This window comes from Hyperoodon ampullatus (genome assembly GCF_949752795.1).
Source record: "Hyperoodon ampullatus genome assembly, chromosome: 19".
Taxonomy (NCBI): Eukaryota; Metazoa; Chordata; class Mammalia; order Artiodactyla; family Ziphiidae; genus Hyperoodon; species Hyperoodon ampullatus.
In genome coordinates, this window is record NC_136932.1 from 1,284,378 (window position 1) to 1,300,666 (window position 16,289).

A 16,289-nucleotide genomic window follows, 5' to 3' on the forward strand; every position below is an offset into this window, starting at 1 on the left:
TTTTTTCTAGAACGATAAATTCCTATAAGTCTTTCACACTCTGAAAACCACATGCAAAATAAGCACGTATAACGCTTAGCGTCCATTTCTGAAACTGACTGAGCTGAAGCTTAAGATAAGGTGATGACAAAAAGCTACAAAAGCTTCAATTATTCACATAATCTAATGCTGCCCTCTAGTAACTCAAAAGAGAAATATTAATAAGCCTACTGGATCTAGGACTCTGAAATTTTTAGCCTTAGTATTACTTACGACAGATGATGCTGAAAAAGGAGGCCACGTAGAAAGGGTCTCCACAATTGTACAGCAATAGCTCATCGTAATAGAAAATGTTCTTTTAGAAAGATGCTGGGATACGTTAACACAATCCAATGGGCTGCTCGAGGTCATCACCCGTAGACCTGGAAGGACCCTGAAGACACTGAAGATACCCAGCACTGGCCTGTTTGTTTGTACAGTTAAGTGGGATCTATTACTTCTCTGGGCAGAGCCAGAACCATTTTTTGTCATTGGGGTAACTTCCTTTTCTAACCTGCCATTTCTTTTCCACATTTTAGAAAGGAGGTGGGGTGAAATACATAATATAATGTCAATTTTTCCTAAGAAACATAGGGACTTAAGCAAGGTTATATTATGATTAAAGAATTACACAATCAACTGACAAACTTGGAACCTCAACTAAACTTTTAAGTTGGCGTCATGAACATTTCCAGGAAGGGGAGTGGCTAGTAATTAGTAGGACAAGCATACCAGGTTTCCATATGCCCCCTTCCCCACAAAGTAAGAGTGACAATCATCTGAAGTACTAAGTCCAGAAAAGTCTTTTCACTTCCACAACTACCTTTTCTAGGAAAACCTGAAGGTTCAAAATTTATACCATTAGATTCCAAGGTTCTCATAAATGTGGACTGACCTCCATGGCTCATCAGAACCTCTGTTAGCTGATACCCAGAAACACAGAGAGATCTATGCTGGGAAAGGGGGAAATACTAATCAGGGTTAACTGTGAAACAGGAGACTGACTACCTGTATTATTTTTGGCTACAGACAGGTGTTTCCAATCTCTCATGTTGGGTCTTAAAAGAAAGGCACCCAAATTAGCGTGTGTGTAGGTGGAGAGGGAAGAACCACATACACTTAGTTTCAAACAAAAGTTACTATGGGTTTTTATTAAAACATTTCTGGTAACTTAAATAAGCACAGCTGGCTCAATATATCATTATCCTTATATTATCACTCATTCTGGAAAGTTCCTGAGAAGATTTATCAGGATGGGTTTCTCTTGTGGCTCAACTGGATCTGAGGAAAGAACAGAAGAAAATATATACTTGATTTACAGTCACTGGTGACCAACAAACAACATGCACTGGCAGTGCTGTCTTGGAAGGCAAGGCAGCTGGACTGCTTTCCCCTCCTGGCTAATGTTTTGCTCAAAATTCCGCCACCTTCAAAAATTCTTTCCCCTAATTAAGTCTACATGCACTCCCAGAGTCTCTCCTCAACATTTATGAATCTCAGAGAAGACCAAATTAGTCAACTGTGATGAACAGCCGGTTGCAGCTCCACCTCAGAACCACCACATCTCAGGTGAAAAATAAAGCCATGGGATAAGAAGCAAGTCCGACTGTTTTAAATACCAAAAGCAGCAATTGGAGGAAGGCACAAATCTTGTACCTGGAAGTCAAAAGGTACAAACGTCCAGTTATAAGATAAATAAGTACTAAGGATGGGATGTACAACATGATAAATATAACAAACACTGCAGTGTGTTATACAGGAAAGTGGTTAAGAGAGTAAAACCTAGGACTTCTCACCACACAGAAAGAAGTTTTTCTCTATTTCTTTAATTTTTATCTATACGAGATGAAGGATGTTCACTAAACTTATTGTGGTAATCATTTCATGACGTATGTGAGTCAAACCATTATGCTGTACACCTGAAACTTATACGGTGCTGTATGCCAATTATATCTCAATGAAACTGGAAGAAAAAGAAATACATATATGGCGTATATGTGTACATATATGCATATGCCAAATATATATACTATACATGGCAGCAAAACTAATGACCAACCATTAACTAGCTACGAGGCAAGCCACTTATAATCTCTCAAGAAACACACAAAATAAAAGGGTTTCAGCTTACGGAAGCTCTAATTATATCTGGAGATACTTATCTCTCTCAGTTAAGTCTCTTCTCCTTTGTGGATTAAATATTCAGTCATTATAATTTTGATGACCATTATGGACACAATATTAAAGATCTGCCCTCAGAAGAACAGAGCCAGACTGTTGTGATTTGGGATAAAAAATTCCCAAGGAAGGTTCAAGTCCAGCTAGGCTCTTCCTGATCTATATCCATCCCACTCCCTTAACTGAAGGCAGAGCAACCCAGAGGCAAAGAAACAAAAATCAGTTAATATGGTCCCTCTGCCAGTTGACAGCAATGGGTGTAACCTTAAAACTTTGTAGGATGAAAAAAAAGTGAAAGATTTTCTTACTTCAAATAATCTCTTTAAAAGTCTGAGTAATGATGCAACCTGAAAAAGTAAAAGACAAATCATCAAAACAATTTTGTGATTACCCAGGATACTGTCAATCAGATCACAGAATGACATTAAGGAAGACTTCAGGTGCGGAAATGTAATCACAATCACTCTCACTAGGCAGCTAGGTTACTCCTCAAGCTGACATTCTGAAGTATCCTAATGCTAATACCTCAGATTTTAGATAAAAGCCATCAGCTTGCTCCAAAGCATTACATCAGGGTCTATGAAATACCTGATCAGCCACATCCAACAGAAATGCTGTCAGTCCAACCCACATGCTAGAAACAGTCTCACTAGAGACCAATGCCCTGGTGAAAACTCTAATAAGCTTTGGGGCTTAAGAAAAGAAAAAAATCAGTTATAATAAACCAAAGCTTTGGAAGAGAATTCCTAAGTTCAGTAAGAATCTGCTTCCTTTTATAAAATCCAAACGGAAAGAATCACTCCAAAAATGACGTGAAATGACAATGACGGCGTTATCCATCTTCCCGGGACCACCCAACCACTCTCCTTTCAAAGTAAGTGAAACTGTAAGCCGTACTATCGTTTGCTATGTGCTCTTTTCAAAACCAATTTGTATTCCTCCTCTTCTTCACCCCAGATTTCAGTTTCTTTGAAAGCAGGCCTTCCCGGAAGCATACAAACATAAACACAGGGTTCTATGCAACGTTCACTGCCAACACATGGGAGCAAGGAAAGGTGGCTATTATTTTTAAGTCACAGGTTCTCCCCCAGAGCTACCTTGTCACCTGTATCTTCTAGCAACAGTGTGATTAGATTTATTTGTTCTTGCTTTATAGCCAAGCAGGCTGAGCACAGAAAAGAACCTGCACAGAGCACAGGCTTTTGGTACCTTTGTAGTTAACATCCTTATTTACAGCTTACAGCTGCAGGAAAAGAAATACCTCTTAAAAAAAATCACTTAAATCTATAGTGGAATAAATAGAGCACCGTCAAGTCAACAAAGGCCAATCTACACGTAAGGCACCAAGAAAGTGGCAGTATTATTAAAGTGGCCACTTCCCCTCAATTTGACATTTTCAAAATATAGCTTCCCCCTCTCCTCCAAAAATTCCCCAAGTAAATTTTCTGCTAGGAAAATCTTCTGGTAGAAAAATGCACATTTTTTTTAGATATGACGATGGGAGTCGACTATAAACACTCTATAATTTATCAGTTAATAAATCTTAATTAGTAAACTACAGATCTAATAAATTATACATAATTACAGACTTGAGAATGTAACAACTTTATCTTCACATTTTCAAAAGAAGCTGAGACTTCTTTCTGACTTCTAAACATAAATAATACCTACCTATACATCAGGGCCTTGCCCTTTTCATTCCCCAAGGCAAAATAACCACTTCTGGGAGAAAAATCCATAGTATGAACAAGAGAAATATTCTTCTTTTTAACAACTGGGAAGTTTGAAAATACTGTACAGGAAGGAAGGTGGACCTGCAGGAAATAATAAAAAGCTTTAAACTACAACAACTGGGAGCTCATCTTTCTTAAATTTTAGTCTTCATTCTGTCATTTTGCTGGAACAAAAAGTTCATTTTGGGGCTTCCCTGGTGGCGCAGTGGTTGAGAGTCCGCCTGCCGATGCAGGGGACAGGGGTTTGTGCCCCGGTCCAGGAGGATTCCACATCCTGCGGAGCGGCTGGGCCTGTGAGCCATGGCCGCTGAGCCTGCGCATCCGGAGCCTGTCCTCTGCAACCAGAGACGCCACAACAGTGAGAGGCCCGTGTACCGCAAAAAAAAAAAAAAAAAAAAAAATTCCTTTTGATTGTAGCACACATCAAGTACAGTTCTCTTAATACAGCAAAGTGTTCCAAAATTAAAATTTGATTCTCAATGTGCTATTAACTGAGAAGGAAGGGAAGGAAGAGAAGAAAGTGCTTTCTTGATGCTGCATTAAAATGTAGGATCTATCATGGTGCCTGGGAAGGTCAAACGAATAAGTGAATGAATAAAGTGAAAAGTCAACAGTAGAGCCCATTAATGCTCTAACTTAATAACCACAGTAAAGGATACTAAAATTTGATCATAAGGAACAGGTACTTCAAACGTTATGAAGAGTTTGAATCTAAGACAAAGTCATAACAAATCTTCCAAAATCATATAACTCCCTTTTTTTCACTTTTATTTCTCAGTTTTGTGGTATATTCTTTGCCTCTTGCAATCTCTCCTTGAGGAGGGCTAAACCATGAAAACCTAGTTCATCAAGTGAAACTGTGTTCTGATTGAGAAAGAGCCAAAAGCTCACCTCAAGGCCAGGTCTCTTTCTCCAGGAAAGTCTACTTGGGGGAAAACAGGCCCAGGTAGGGCCTGTTTTCCCCCAAGTAGGCAAGACAAGTCCTAGGCAAGACAAGTCTTCGTCCAATTTGTGGATAAATAAAACCCAAGCATGGAAGCTGTTACCTTAAGCAGATTAGGATTTTAACAAACTCATTTTCACACATTCTCTAGCTCTTCCAAGAAATACACCACCTTCATACTCACACACAGAATTATCATTCAGCTATTAATCATGGTAGTCTATCATCCTTCCCACTTTTAGATGAGACTTTAAACCACCCAATCGAGGTGATTTTCACAGACAAGTACCAGGTAAAACCCGCTGTGAGATACACCGTCTATCACACTGGTTTCCGTCAGTCACTAGGCCCTACTCCCCCGATAAATGCCTACTGACCATGTTTTGTCAAGTAAGTCAAGTTTACAGTGAATCTCCAAGCCATTTTCAATTATTTTCAACTTCTCTGGGAAGCAGGCTCCGCCTGCACAGCCTGGCATCAATGCAAAGGCACTAGAAGTGGTCTTGATCCATTAAAGCTAAGAAGTTCACAAAAGTTGGGGCACAAGACACAAAGCAATTTTTTAAAGTTCATTTTTACCAGAAGGTAGCTGCGTATTTTTCTAGCTAAATAAACAGAACAATTCTGTTACCAAAATTATCAGAAATACTACAGTAAATACAAACACAAAGTTTATGATGTAAATGGAGTCTCTTTAGATGTGGTGCCTTGTGCAACAAATAACCTACACAACCGTACACAGCGGCCATGGCTTCACACGACAAGCTGATGTGTTCTTCCTGATGGAGGATAAATACCAACTTATAGACAATTTAATTTTAAATTTTATCTCCCCTACTGACTTGGATATCAGGGGCAAAAAACATGTTTATGCCCTCCTAAAAGACTCAACTGTAACTATTCCCCAGTGTTTTTAGTACATCTTCCCTCAGACCAATGACCCCCACCTGGTTAGAACTCAGCTGTGCTCTAACCTCTCTTTATGACCCCTGTATTAAAAGCTGTAATTGAACTAATAAGAAAAAGTCCCATAAAAACCCAACTTCTGGGCTTCCCTGGTGGCACAGTGGTTGAGAGTCCGCCTGCCGATGAAGGGGACACGGGTTCGTGCCCCGGTCTGGGAAGATCCTACCTCCCGCAGGGCAGCTGCGCTCGTGAGCCATGGCCGCTGAGCCTGCACGTCCGGAGCCTGTGCTCCACAACGGGAGAGGCCACAACAGTGAGAGGCCCGCGTACCACACACACACACAAAAAACAACAAAACTTCTTTAATTCAGAAAGTTCCCTTTATCTCCAATGTAATTTCTGTATTACATTTAAGGGTCCAGATACCAAAATTCAACAAATAAAAGGTCTCTCATCCTTAATTTAATGGATAAGGAGTTTCACAACTTCTACAACATCCAAGATTGTAGATGTAACAACAATTTAACTTCTGAGTCTCTGACTGGTGCAATGGCTTAGATTTATATTCACTGCTTTGTGCTGGAATAACAGAACTCTTTGGATCACTGTAAGAGATTGCATTTAATGACACTACCAATGTTTCACTGAGGCATTCTGAAGCTATGCCCGGCTTCTTTCCATTAGATATTATGGTTGACTACCATTTAAAAAATGGGAGTTGAAAAAAAAAAAATGGGAGTTGGCTGTTACTAATGAATTCCTTGTGTGATTTTGCCACAGTAAAAAACCACAAATGCTGCCATGATCACTGAAGCAAACTAGGCAGAACTAACTACTAGGCATCTTGCAGAATACATTATGTCAACAGAGATAGATCCCATGGTTTTCTAAAGCAGCTTACCACCATTAAAATGATAAAAGGTTAATATGTACTAGTCCACCACTACCATTACAGGAGCGGAGATTTTAAAGCTGACTTGAATTAGGATCCTCTCATTTATCAAATGATTCATTCAAGAGGCAATAAAACACAATGCTATATTTTCCAACCACTTTTTCCAGCAGAACTCTTTCTTCCCTCAAAGAAAATCTTATGCAAAATGCCAATACATACCACAAGTAATACTGAAGCTGCTCTATATAATACAGGGAGGAGCTTAGTCTCCTACCTGCCCTACTTACCATCTGAAGTCCTATACACATTCTAGGGCTCTGAGGAATTTAGTCAGAAAACCATTAAAATGTTAGAAAGAATATGGAATCTAGCATCACAGTTCACTGCCCTTTACTAGCTGTTGACTTGGGGTGAGCCAATCCTCTGAGGACTGTTATTTGGCTCAAAATATTTTTGTACAATTCTTTTACAAATCTTTGTAAACTATACATTAAACAAAGCTGATGAAGTGTGCAAGGTTTATTTGCTGAGTAAGCAAAATAAAAATAAGAATCTCTGTAAAGTGCTTATGGTATACACATAACAATAGCACAGTGTAATGCTGCCATTCAAAGTTCTATGCCATCTGTATACCTGGCCCACAGCCAGTAACTGTTGAATGAATGAAGAAATTGGTTCTGCCTGAAGGGTAGGAAACTTCACACAGATGGAGTGACATTTAAGCTGAACTCTGAGGTTGGGCAGAAGAGAGTCAACACTGGCCTGAGGCTGCTATCCTTAGAAAGGCCCGCTTGCAAGTGGCTCTTAGATGGAGTCTGGGAACTTGACTGGCATACAGGTTCCTACACACATGGGAAACTTTCCCTAAATGATAAGGACAGCTCACTGTGCCTAAATGATTTGTCTAATGTGGTTTATGCTGAACACTTGCCTTTCTTCTGGGAGCCTTTACTTTGGGTACCTCCTAGGCAAAGGGTACCTACATGATCAACCCCCAATAAAAACCTTGGGCACTGAGTCTCTAATGAGCTTCTCTGGCAGAAAACACTTAACACATGTTGTCACAACTTGCTGTTGGAGGAATTAAATGTGTCCTATGTGACTTGCACTGGGAGAGGACTTGTATTAAATGTGTCCTATGTGACCTGCACTAGGAGAGGACTCTTGGAAGCCTGTGCCTGTTTCTTCCAGGCTTCACCCCATGCACCTTTTCCTTTTGCTGATTTTACTTTGTATCCTTTCCCTGTAATTATTCTTAGCCATGAGTATTTTATTTACTATTCTATTCACCAAACCTGGGGGAAGTCCTGGGGACCCCTGGCACAGAGCTATCTTCACAAATAACTATCGAGCTATTTAAATTGCAATCTTTTTACACAATTTATTTTCAAGCTCAATTTATTTTCAAAAATTAAGAATTGCCTCCACTCCATTATGACACCAGGCCTAAAAAAGTAGATGAAGAAAGAAAACTAGGGATTTCCCCAGTGACGCAGTGGTTAAGAATCCGCCTGCCAATGCAGGGGACACAGGTTCGATCCCTGGTCCGGGAAGGTCCCACATGCCGTGGAGCAACTAAGCCCGTGCGCCACAACGTCTGAGGCTGCGCTCTAGAGCTCACGAGCCACAACTACTGAGCCTGTGTGCCATAACTACTGAAGCCCGTGCACCTAGAGTCCGTGCTCCACAACGAGACGCCACCTCAATGAGAAGCCTGTGCACCACAACTAGAGAAAGACTGTGCACGGCAACGAAGACCCAATGCAGCCAAAAATAAATGAATGAATAAATTAATTAATTTAAAAAAAAGTACACTATAGAGGAATGAAGTGTTTGCTTTAAACATATTCCTTCATGTATATGCTGGAAGAAACCTCTGAAAATGAAGACTACCACTTAAGACACGCTAGGAATGGACAGCACAGCTTTCCCAAAAGAACTGACATAATACAAATTTGGTGGCTACTGTTAGTCATTTCTATAATAACACCCAAAAGCTACAATATAAGGAATTTCTACATCAAAAGAGGCTACTCTTTTCAAAATAATCCAACACTTTCCTATTATCTTTCCATGTTTTCAACTTTAAATTTTAAAATTATCAATGCTAAAAGGAAAGGGTAAAGAAATATTACCAATCTGACTGCTTCTTTCATTTTTTCTGAAGCAATTGCCAAGATTTCTGTAGTAGGATTGAAGGTCAGAGAAGTAACACCTGTAACCAAGTTCATCACAGCTTTTATTGGCTTTGGGTTTGCTTCTTGGAGACAAGAATCTTGATTGTATATGTTTACCACTCCGCAATTAGAACTGCAAAGAGAAAAAGGAATACAACAGATTAAAAACAAGCAAAAGAGTTTTCACAACCTAAGTGAATAAAGATTTAACCCCCCAAACTGATATTTACAGGAATCGTATTGTGTTACACAGGGACCATGGGCTGGAGAGTTCATCCCAAGGCAAAAGCTAGACACAGTCTATCAGTTCTACTGTAGTCTTACTGCACTCTCGTTAACTCTGGCAGCTTTTTAATTACTAGCCTAGCTAGAAAATCCTACAAAGCATAAAATCTTCATTATTCATTCCTTCAATAAATATTTACTGAATTTCAACTCTATGCCAGGTACTATTTAAGTGCCTGGGATGCAAAGGTGAACAAAAGAGAGTAAGACTGGCACTCTCATGGTATTTATGGCCAACCTAACATCCTAATATGCGAATGAGAGCTGTCCTTCCCCTATCTAAATAGGTCTCCTCCTTTCCTTTTTTATTCTATTCTATTTATGAGAACTCCCAAAACAGTGCTGAACAACAGCTGTAACAGCAAGCATATTAATTTTTTGCTCTACCAGGAATATCTACAGTCAAGAGTTATGGAAATGATCATCCACTCCAAGTTTACTGAAACATTTACCAGCAATGAATTATACCCAATATTCATAAAAAGTAGATCTTAATGGCTTTAACAGAATCATCCACAGAAAAGAACTTTCAGTAAACTTTTTTGCCCTCAGTGTTCAGACAACCTAATGTTACGGGCATCATTTATAAGGAATAAGAATAAGGTACTTGTAATTCATAGATACTTAATTCAAACTTAATTAGCAAATGCCACATCAACCTGAAAGATGCAAGGAATTAAGCCTCAAACTAACAAGGGCGACACACATGTGTTCCACTAAGTGTCCTCTCATTCCTGTACTCATTCTCACTTAAACTTACTGCCTACAGTGAACCAGGCACAGCGCATACACAAGACAAATTCAGTTCACATACAAGATTCCACAGCTTGAAATTATAGCCAACACACAAATAGTATGTTAGATTTAGTGCTTTAAAGTCTTCAAACTGCTTACATATACGGTTTCTGATATATATTTCATATACACTAAGAACGCCTTAATTTAAGGACAGCTAACTCTATATAGTCCATATTAACCACTCAGGAGAAACACTATATATCCTGGGTTTATATAATTTTGTTATGGACTGAACGTCTGTGTCCCACTAAAATTCTTATGTTGAAATCTTAATCCAAAATGTAATGGTATTAGGAGGTGAGCCTTTGGGAGGTAATTAGGTCATGAATGGGATTAGGGACTTTATAAAAGTGACCCCAGCGGCGCTCTCTCTCTCTCTTTTCACACTGTGGGGTCACAGCAAGAAGCCAGCCTATTGCAACCTGGGAAGAAGGCCCTCACCAAGGACCCAAGCATGCTGGCAACCTGATTTCAGACTTCCAGTCTCCAGAAATATGAGACATAAGTTTCCGTTGATTGTAAGCCACCAGTCTACGGTACTTTGTTACAACAACCTAAGATAAAATTTATGTTTTCCTTATTTATATTTTTGACTTGGATCAAAATATCTATTCACTGCACTTATTTTATACTAAATCTCTTTTCTTGCTGAAAACTAATTTATGCCTAAATCCATCTTAATTAAAGACGGGAAGTTATAATCCATATACTCTCTTCTAAATATCAATTTTAGATCAAATCTTATCCTCATGAACATCAGAGTACCCTTAAATATAGCCTATGTTGCTTAGATGTGTGGAACAAAAATGGTACAAGTTAATCATTCTGATATATGGAAACACAGTGGTATTTGTGCTAAAATATATTGATAACTGATTCTAATATGCTACTGAGAGTGGTTATTTATTGAATGATATCTATATAACCAGCAATATGCAAACTGTCACAGGAACACAGAATATCAGAAGGAATTTAACCCCAGAAAAAATACGCCTGCAAGAAATACCCAGAAATACAGGAGAACATAAGCTAAGCTCTTTACGTGATCTAGAACCTCAAAGAAGGGAAAAATCAATATGAGGTGAAGTTGCTCCAGTGAAGCTTTGTGGAAGAGGTAGGTAAGAAGTGAGATGGAGAAGGGAGATATAAGCTTAAAGAAACAAACAAAGAGCAACAACAACTAAAACCGGGTATCATAAGTGGAAGAACAGGACCAAAGGGAGAAAGGAGCTCACCCCCGAATTCCAAACTAAAGAAACAGACATGACTGTTAGCTTTCCACCCTCAACCACAGCTGATTGGACTAGAAGCAGGTTCTTGAATCAAGAAGCCAATCCATTAGCAGATCAGCAACCACGACGTATCCTGGTAAACAAAAACCTTCCCCAACAGGAATGAGGGCAATTAACCACATCAACCTACCTCTAGTGTCTCTCTCACCTCATTTACCCCCATGGACCACCAGTGTCTTTAATTCCACTCACTTCTAACTGCTTGTGGAACAGCCCCGTGACACGCCTAACTCTGGCACGCCTCCCTCCTCCACCCTCATTCTTTGGACAACTCCACTCTTCTGGCTGTCTTGGCCTGGAGCCTGATGTCACTGCTTCTCTCCCATCCCAAGTTTCTAAGCAGTTATGACATACGTTACAAGCATTGTTTACCCATCTCCCTATTCTCATTCCCACCCTTACTACTTAATGCCTGGATTATTGCAATGACCTCAAGGCTCATCTACCTGCACCTCTATTCCCCTTCTAAAGGCTGTCATGCAAATTATCTGCTTCAAACTCTAAAATTCAAATATCATCATGATTCTCCTCTGCTTAAAAACCCTTAACTGTTTCTCTTTCCACTTAATATAATGTCCATCTTCTTCGACACAGCATGAAAGACCTTTCTACAAGTTATCCCCTGACTGCTTACCTTTGTAGCCTAGCCCCCCTTAAGAGTCATCCCACCCAGACTCCTCTCAGAACACACACCTGAATTTTCTCATCCTTTCCACTATCTGCAATGCCTTTTTCTGAACCCCACCTGGCCCTCAAAATGGCCAGCTCAAGTGCCAATATCCCCCAAAACCTTTTCCAGACAGACGTTCAACAATAACAGCCTTCACCATTCCTGACATTCTTAAAATTAAAACACTGCATCTCAACTGCAGCCCTTAAGACGTCTCGCCTTGTAAACAGAGATACATGTATGCATGTCCTCACATAAGATCATAAACTATGAGAAGGTGATGATGCACAGTTCTATCCCACAATCCCCAGCTCAATGCTCAATAAATGTTTTTGTGAATGAGGAAACTGAAGCAAAAACGTATCCCTGAATAAAACAGGTTTTCCTTGCATTATAAAGCATACATGTCCTGAACAATACCTAGATGAAGCAAAATGAAACCCATTTTATATGTTCAATGAGAGCACTAAAATTAAAGAACTATTAATTCCAGGCCCTAAATCATAACAAATTTCATACTTTTCTATAGCCCTGAATTATTCAGCATTCTTGTAAAATAAAATCAAAAATACTTGGGGGTGGCAGTGTGGAAGGAACACAGAACTGGAAACTAGACAACATGAGTGCCAGATCCAGCTCTGCCAATAACTAGTCTGATGAGTAACAACACTTAAATTACCTAACTCATAGACCTCAGTTTCCTTATCAATAAAATGACTGGATTAGACTGGCACTACTCAGTATAACTTTCTGTGATTATGGAAATACTCTATAGCTGTGCTGCTCAATATGATAGCCACCAGACACATGTGGCTACTGAATACATAAAATGTGGCCAGTGTCATCAAGGAACTAGATTTTTTTTAATTTTAATTAATTTAAAATTAAATAGCACATGTGGCTAGAAGTTACCGTGATGGATGTGCAGAATTAGACTAAGACACCAGCAAGAAATTAAAAACAGATATACAAACAAATGGAAAGATAACAGAAAAGGGACAATCATCATCAGAATAAACTAATACTGAAAATATCTTAGAAAGAGAAACTTTTTGTTAGCTTTAAGTTACAAAAGACTAGTTTCCACATTCTCCCAATCCAGGTAGATTACTGAAATCACAAAAATCCTGAAGCAAAGTTTTAAGCTAAGGGTTTAAAACACAGATTTAAGTAGGAAAAATAGCAATCTAAGGTATATTTAGACATTTTAAAAGATAAAAGATAAAGCTATATAAAAGCTGAAGCACAGAATGTTTGAAGCTGATTTTCCAAAGGGATTATATACATGGCACAAAAGGATTCATTCTCAAGACAAACTGGACTAAATGTTCTTTATTTCTTGTAAGACTCCTTAATTTGAAAAACTCCTAGTGATTGTACCATTTTATATTTAAACACATCAACACACAGAGATGTACCTTTAAAAAGGCAGTAGAACTCAACCATAACAAACAATGAAATGTGGCCATCTGCAACAACATGGATGGACTTGCAGGACATTAAGCTGAGTGAAATAAGTCAGAGAGAAACAAATACTGTATGACACTTATATGTGGAATCTAAAAAATACAACAAACTCGTAAATGTAACAAAAAAGAAACAGACACAGATATAGAGAACAAACTAGTGGTTACCAGTGGGGTGAGGGAAGAGGGTAGGGGCAATATAGGGGTAGGGGTTTAAGAGGCACAAACTATTATGTATAAAATAAGCTACAAGGATATATTGTACAACACAGGAAATATAGCCGATATTCTAATAACTATAAATGGAGTATAAACTTTAAAACTGTGAATCACTATACTGTACATCTGTAACTTACATAATATTGCATATCAACTATACTTCAATAAAATAAAACAATCCAGACAAAACTATAATTCAAAAAGATACACGCACCCCTATGCTTTGAGCAGCTCTATGTACGATAACCAAGACACAGAAGCAACCTAAATGTCCGTCAACAGATGAATGGATACAGATGTGGTATATATTTATATTCAATGAAGTATTACTCAGCCATAAAAAAGAATAAAATAATGCCATTTGCAGCAACATGGATGGACCCAGAGATTATCATATTAAGTAAAGTAAGTCACAAGGAGAAAGACAAATACCGTATTATATCACTTATATATGTGGAATCTAAAATACGACACAAATGAACATATCTACAAAACAGAAACAGACTCACAGACATAGAGAACAGACCTGTGGTTGGGGGTGGTGGGGAGGGGTGGGAGTGTGGGATTAGCAGAGGCAAACTATTAGATATAGGATGGATAAACAACAAGGTCCTACTGCATAGCAAAGGGAGCTATAGTCAATATCCTGGGATAAACCATAATGGAAAAGAATATGAAAAAGAATATATATGTATAACTGAGTCACTTTACTGTACAGCAGAAATTAACACACCATTGTAGATCAACTGTACTTCAATAAAATTTTTAAAAAGAAAACAAACAAAAATTTTAAAGGTTAAAAGCTCAGGCTCTGGAGCCAGACTATTTGTAATCTTGGGTATGCCACTTACTGTCTGACCCTAACCAAGTTACTTAACTCACAGTGCCTCAGCTTCCCCACCTGTAAAGCAGGGATCATTGTACCAATATCATGGAGTAGGAAATGAGAATTAAGTTAGATTATATATGAAAAAATATCTATATATATATTTACATACACACATCCATACGTAGCTTTTATATACACACACACACACACAATACACATATACAACTATATATGAAAAACAGTGCTTGGCAGACACTAAGTGCTGAAAAAATTTGCTATAATATTATAAATCTTTTTATTGTAATTATTATTCAGAGCACAGTTTAAGACTATTTAGATGGAAACTAGTAAAAAGACAATCTTAATTTGTGTATTTTTAAGAAGGTAATGAAGACTAAAGTCAACAAGTATCTAACCACCTGAAAGAACTTTGATGAGAAAATATAAAAACAGGTATTTTTATGGCTTTGACCAACAGTTCTCAAAATACAAAGAGCCCGAAGTGGTTTGTTTATAGGTTGCACACCCCCAGTCAAGGCAGAAGCCCAAGACAGTGATATTCCATGACTGCAGCACAAGACGCTCCTAATTTCTTCACTGTAAAGCAGCGAAAATAAAGCAACAGCAACAAGATAAAGGGGATTCTCCAAGTCACCTTATGGGGCCACCTGAATTTAGTGAGCTATCTTCTGAAGTCTATGTATTCAAAGAGCTGTCACATGCAAAGGAGAGAATATGCCAGGTCTCAACTTCCCATTCTTCAATGTACAGTGCTTTGTAATACATAGCCAGCATTCAAATATTTTTTTTTTTTTTTTTTTACTGACTGACTTCTAGACTAGATAGGAAGTCACAAAACACAGTACTGCATATACAGAAGATGCAGCAAAGGTACAACTTAACTAAGATTCTACCCAGTAGAGCGAGAAGGGCACTGCACCTGGAAAAGTAAGACTGCAGGCTTCAAGATCCCTCCTTATCAATGATTTCAGTTGTCTTACAGAACGCTTCAGAGCATCAGCTCCCCCGACCTATAAGGAAGGGTTAGTCCCTAATGATTTCCCAAATATGTCCTAACACTGATGTACAAATTAATGTGAAAACTTTCTAAAAATATGCAGCAATCCTTATATTAACCAAAGCCATAAAAAAAGATACTGTAAACTAAAAGACCTCTCTATTTACAACATTCTTAGTTTCCCTATTTCCCTATCAGAGCAAAGCGGTAAATCAAAAGCATCCACTTTATGCCAGGACACTGAGAAGAGTTAATAGACACTATCAGATGAATTTTGAGATCAAGGGAGGAGTTAATTCCCAGCAGCAAAGTCCAGGATAGAGAAATTTCACACCAGTACATGGAGAGGGGAAAGAGAGGGAGGTGGGAGGAAGGGAAGGAGCAGCCAGCCAACCAGTCAAGCAAGTTCAGTTTCTCCTACCTCTGCCCTGATTCCACCACTAGCTCTTCCCCGCCTGTCTGATAACACGGGAAATTCCTCTAACAAGGGTTAAGGCCTTTCTTTCCAGGTTTAACAATAAAAACCTAATAATGGTCTTTGACCAAGCACATCAGAATTCAATTACACTGAAAGGCAATTAAAATCAAATGAGTTTAAACGACTAATACTAGATTCTTTCCTCTTTGGGCCCTTCAAAGGGGATTAATAAAAAGTGATACAAAAAAGAGAGGCAAGGACTAGAAAAAGATTAACTTCACAGATTTGAGTGAAGGTTATGTTTGTGCACTTACTCTGTCCCACATAAAGGCAAAAGCAGGTCTGCTTAAAATTATTTATCATTAATTTAAATACCAGTCTTCATTCTAAAGGAACTTTAGTCTCAGAAGACCTGCTAATCATGAACTGCTGCCATAGTGCACA

General features: G+C 38.6%; 1 protein-coding gene across 1 annotated transcript in view; it reads right to left on the reverse strand.

Moving 5' to 3' along the window:
• Positions 1 to 1,147: 1,147 nt before the first annotated feature.
• Positions 1,148 to 16,289, reverse strand: part of UTP18 (UTP18 small subunit processome component) — a 41,877-nt gene continuing 26,735 nt past the window's right edge. Inside the window, exons 11-14 of the mRNA XM_079725289.1 lie at positions 8,809 to 8,983; positions 3,868 to 4,010; positions 2,505 to 2,543; positions 1,148 to 1,299 (exon numbers count right to left, since the gene is read on the reverse strand). Of these exons, the coding sequence (XP_079581415.1) occupies positions 2,519 to 2,543; positions 3,868 to 4,010; positions 8,809 to 8,983 (343 nt within the window). The 3' untranslated portion in view covers positions 1,148 to 1,299; positions 2,505 to 2,518. The remainder of the gene's footprint in view (positions 1,300 to 2,504; positions 2,544 to 3,867; positions 4,011 to 8,808; positions 8,984 to 16,289) is intronic.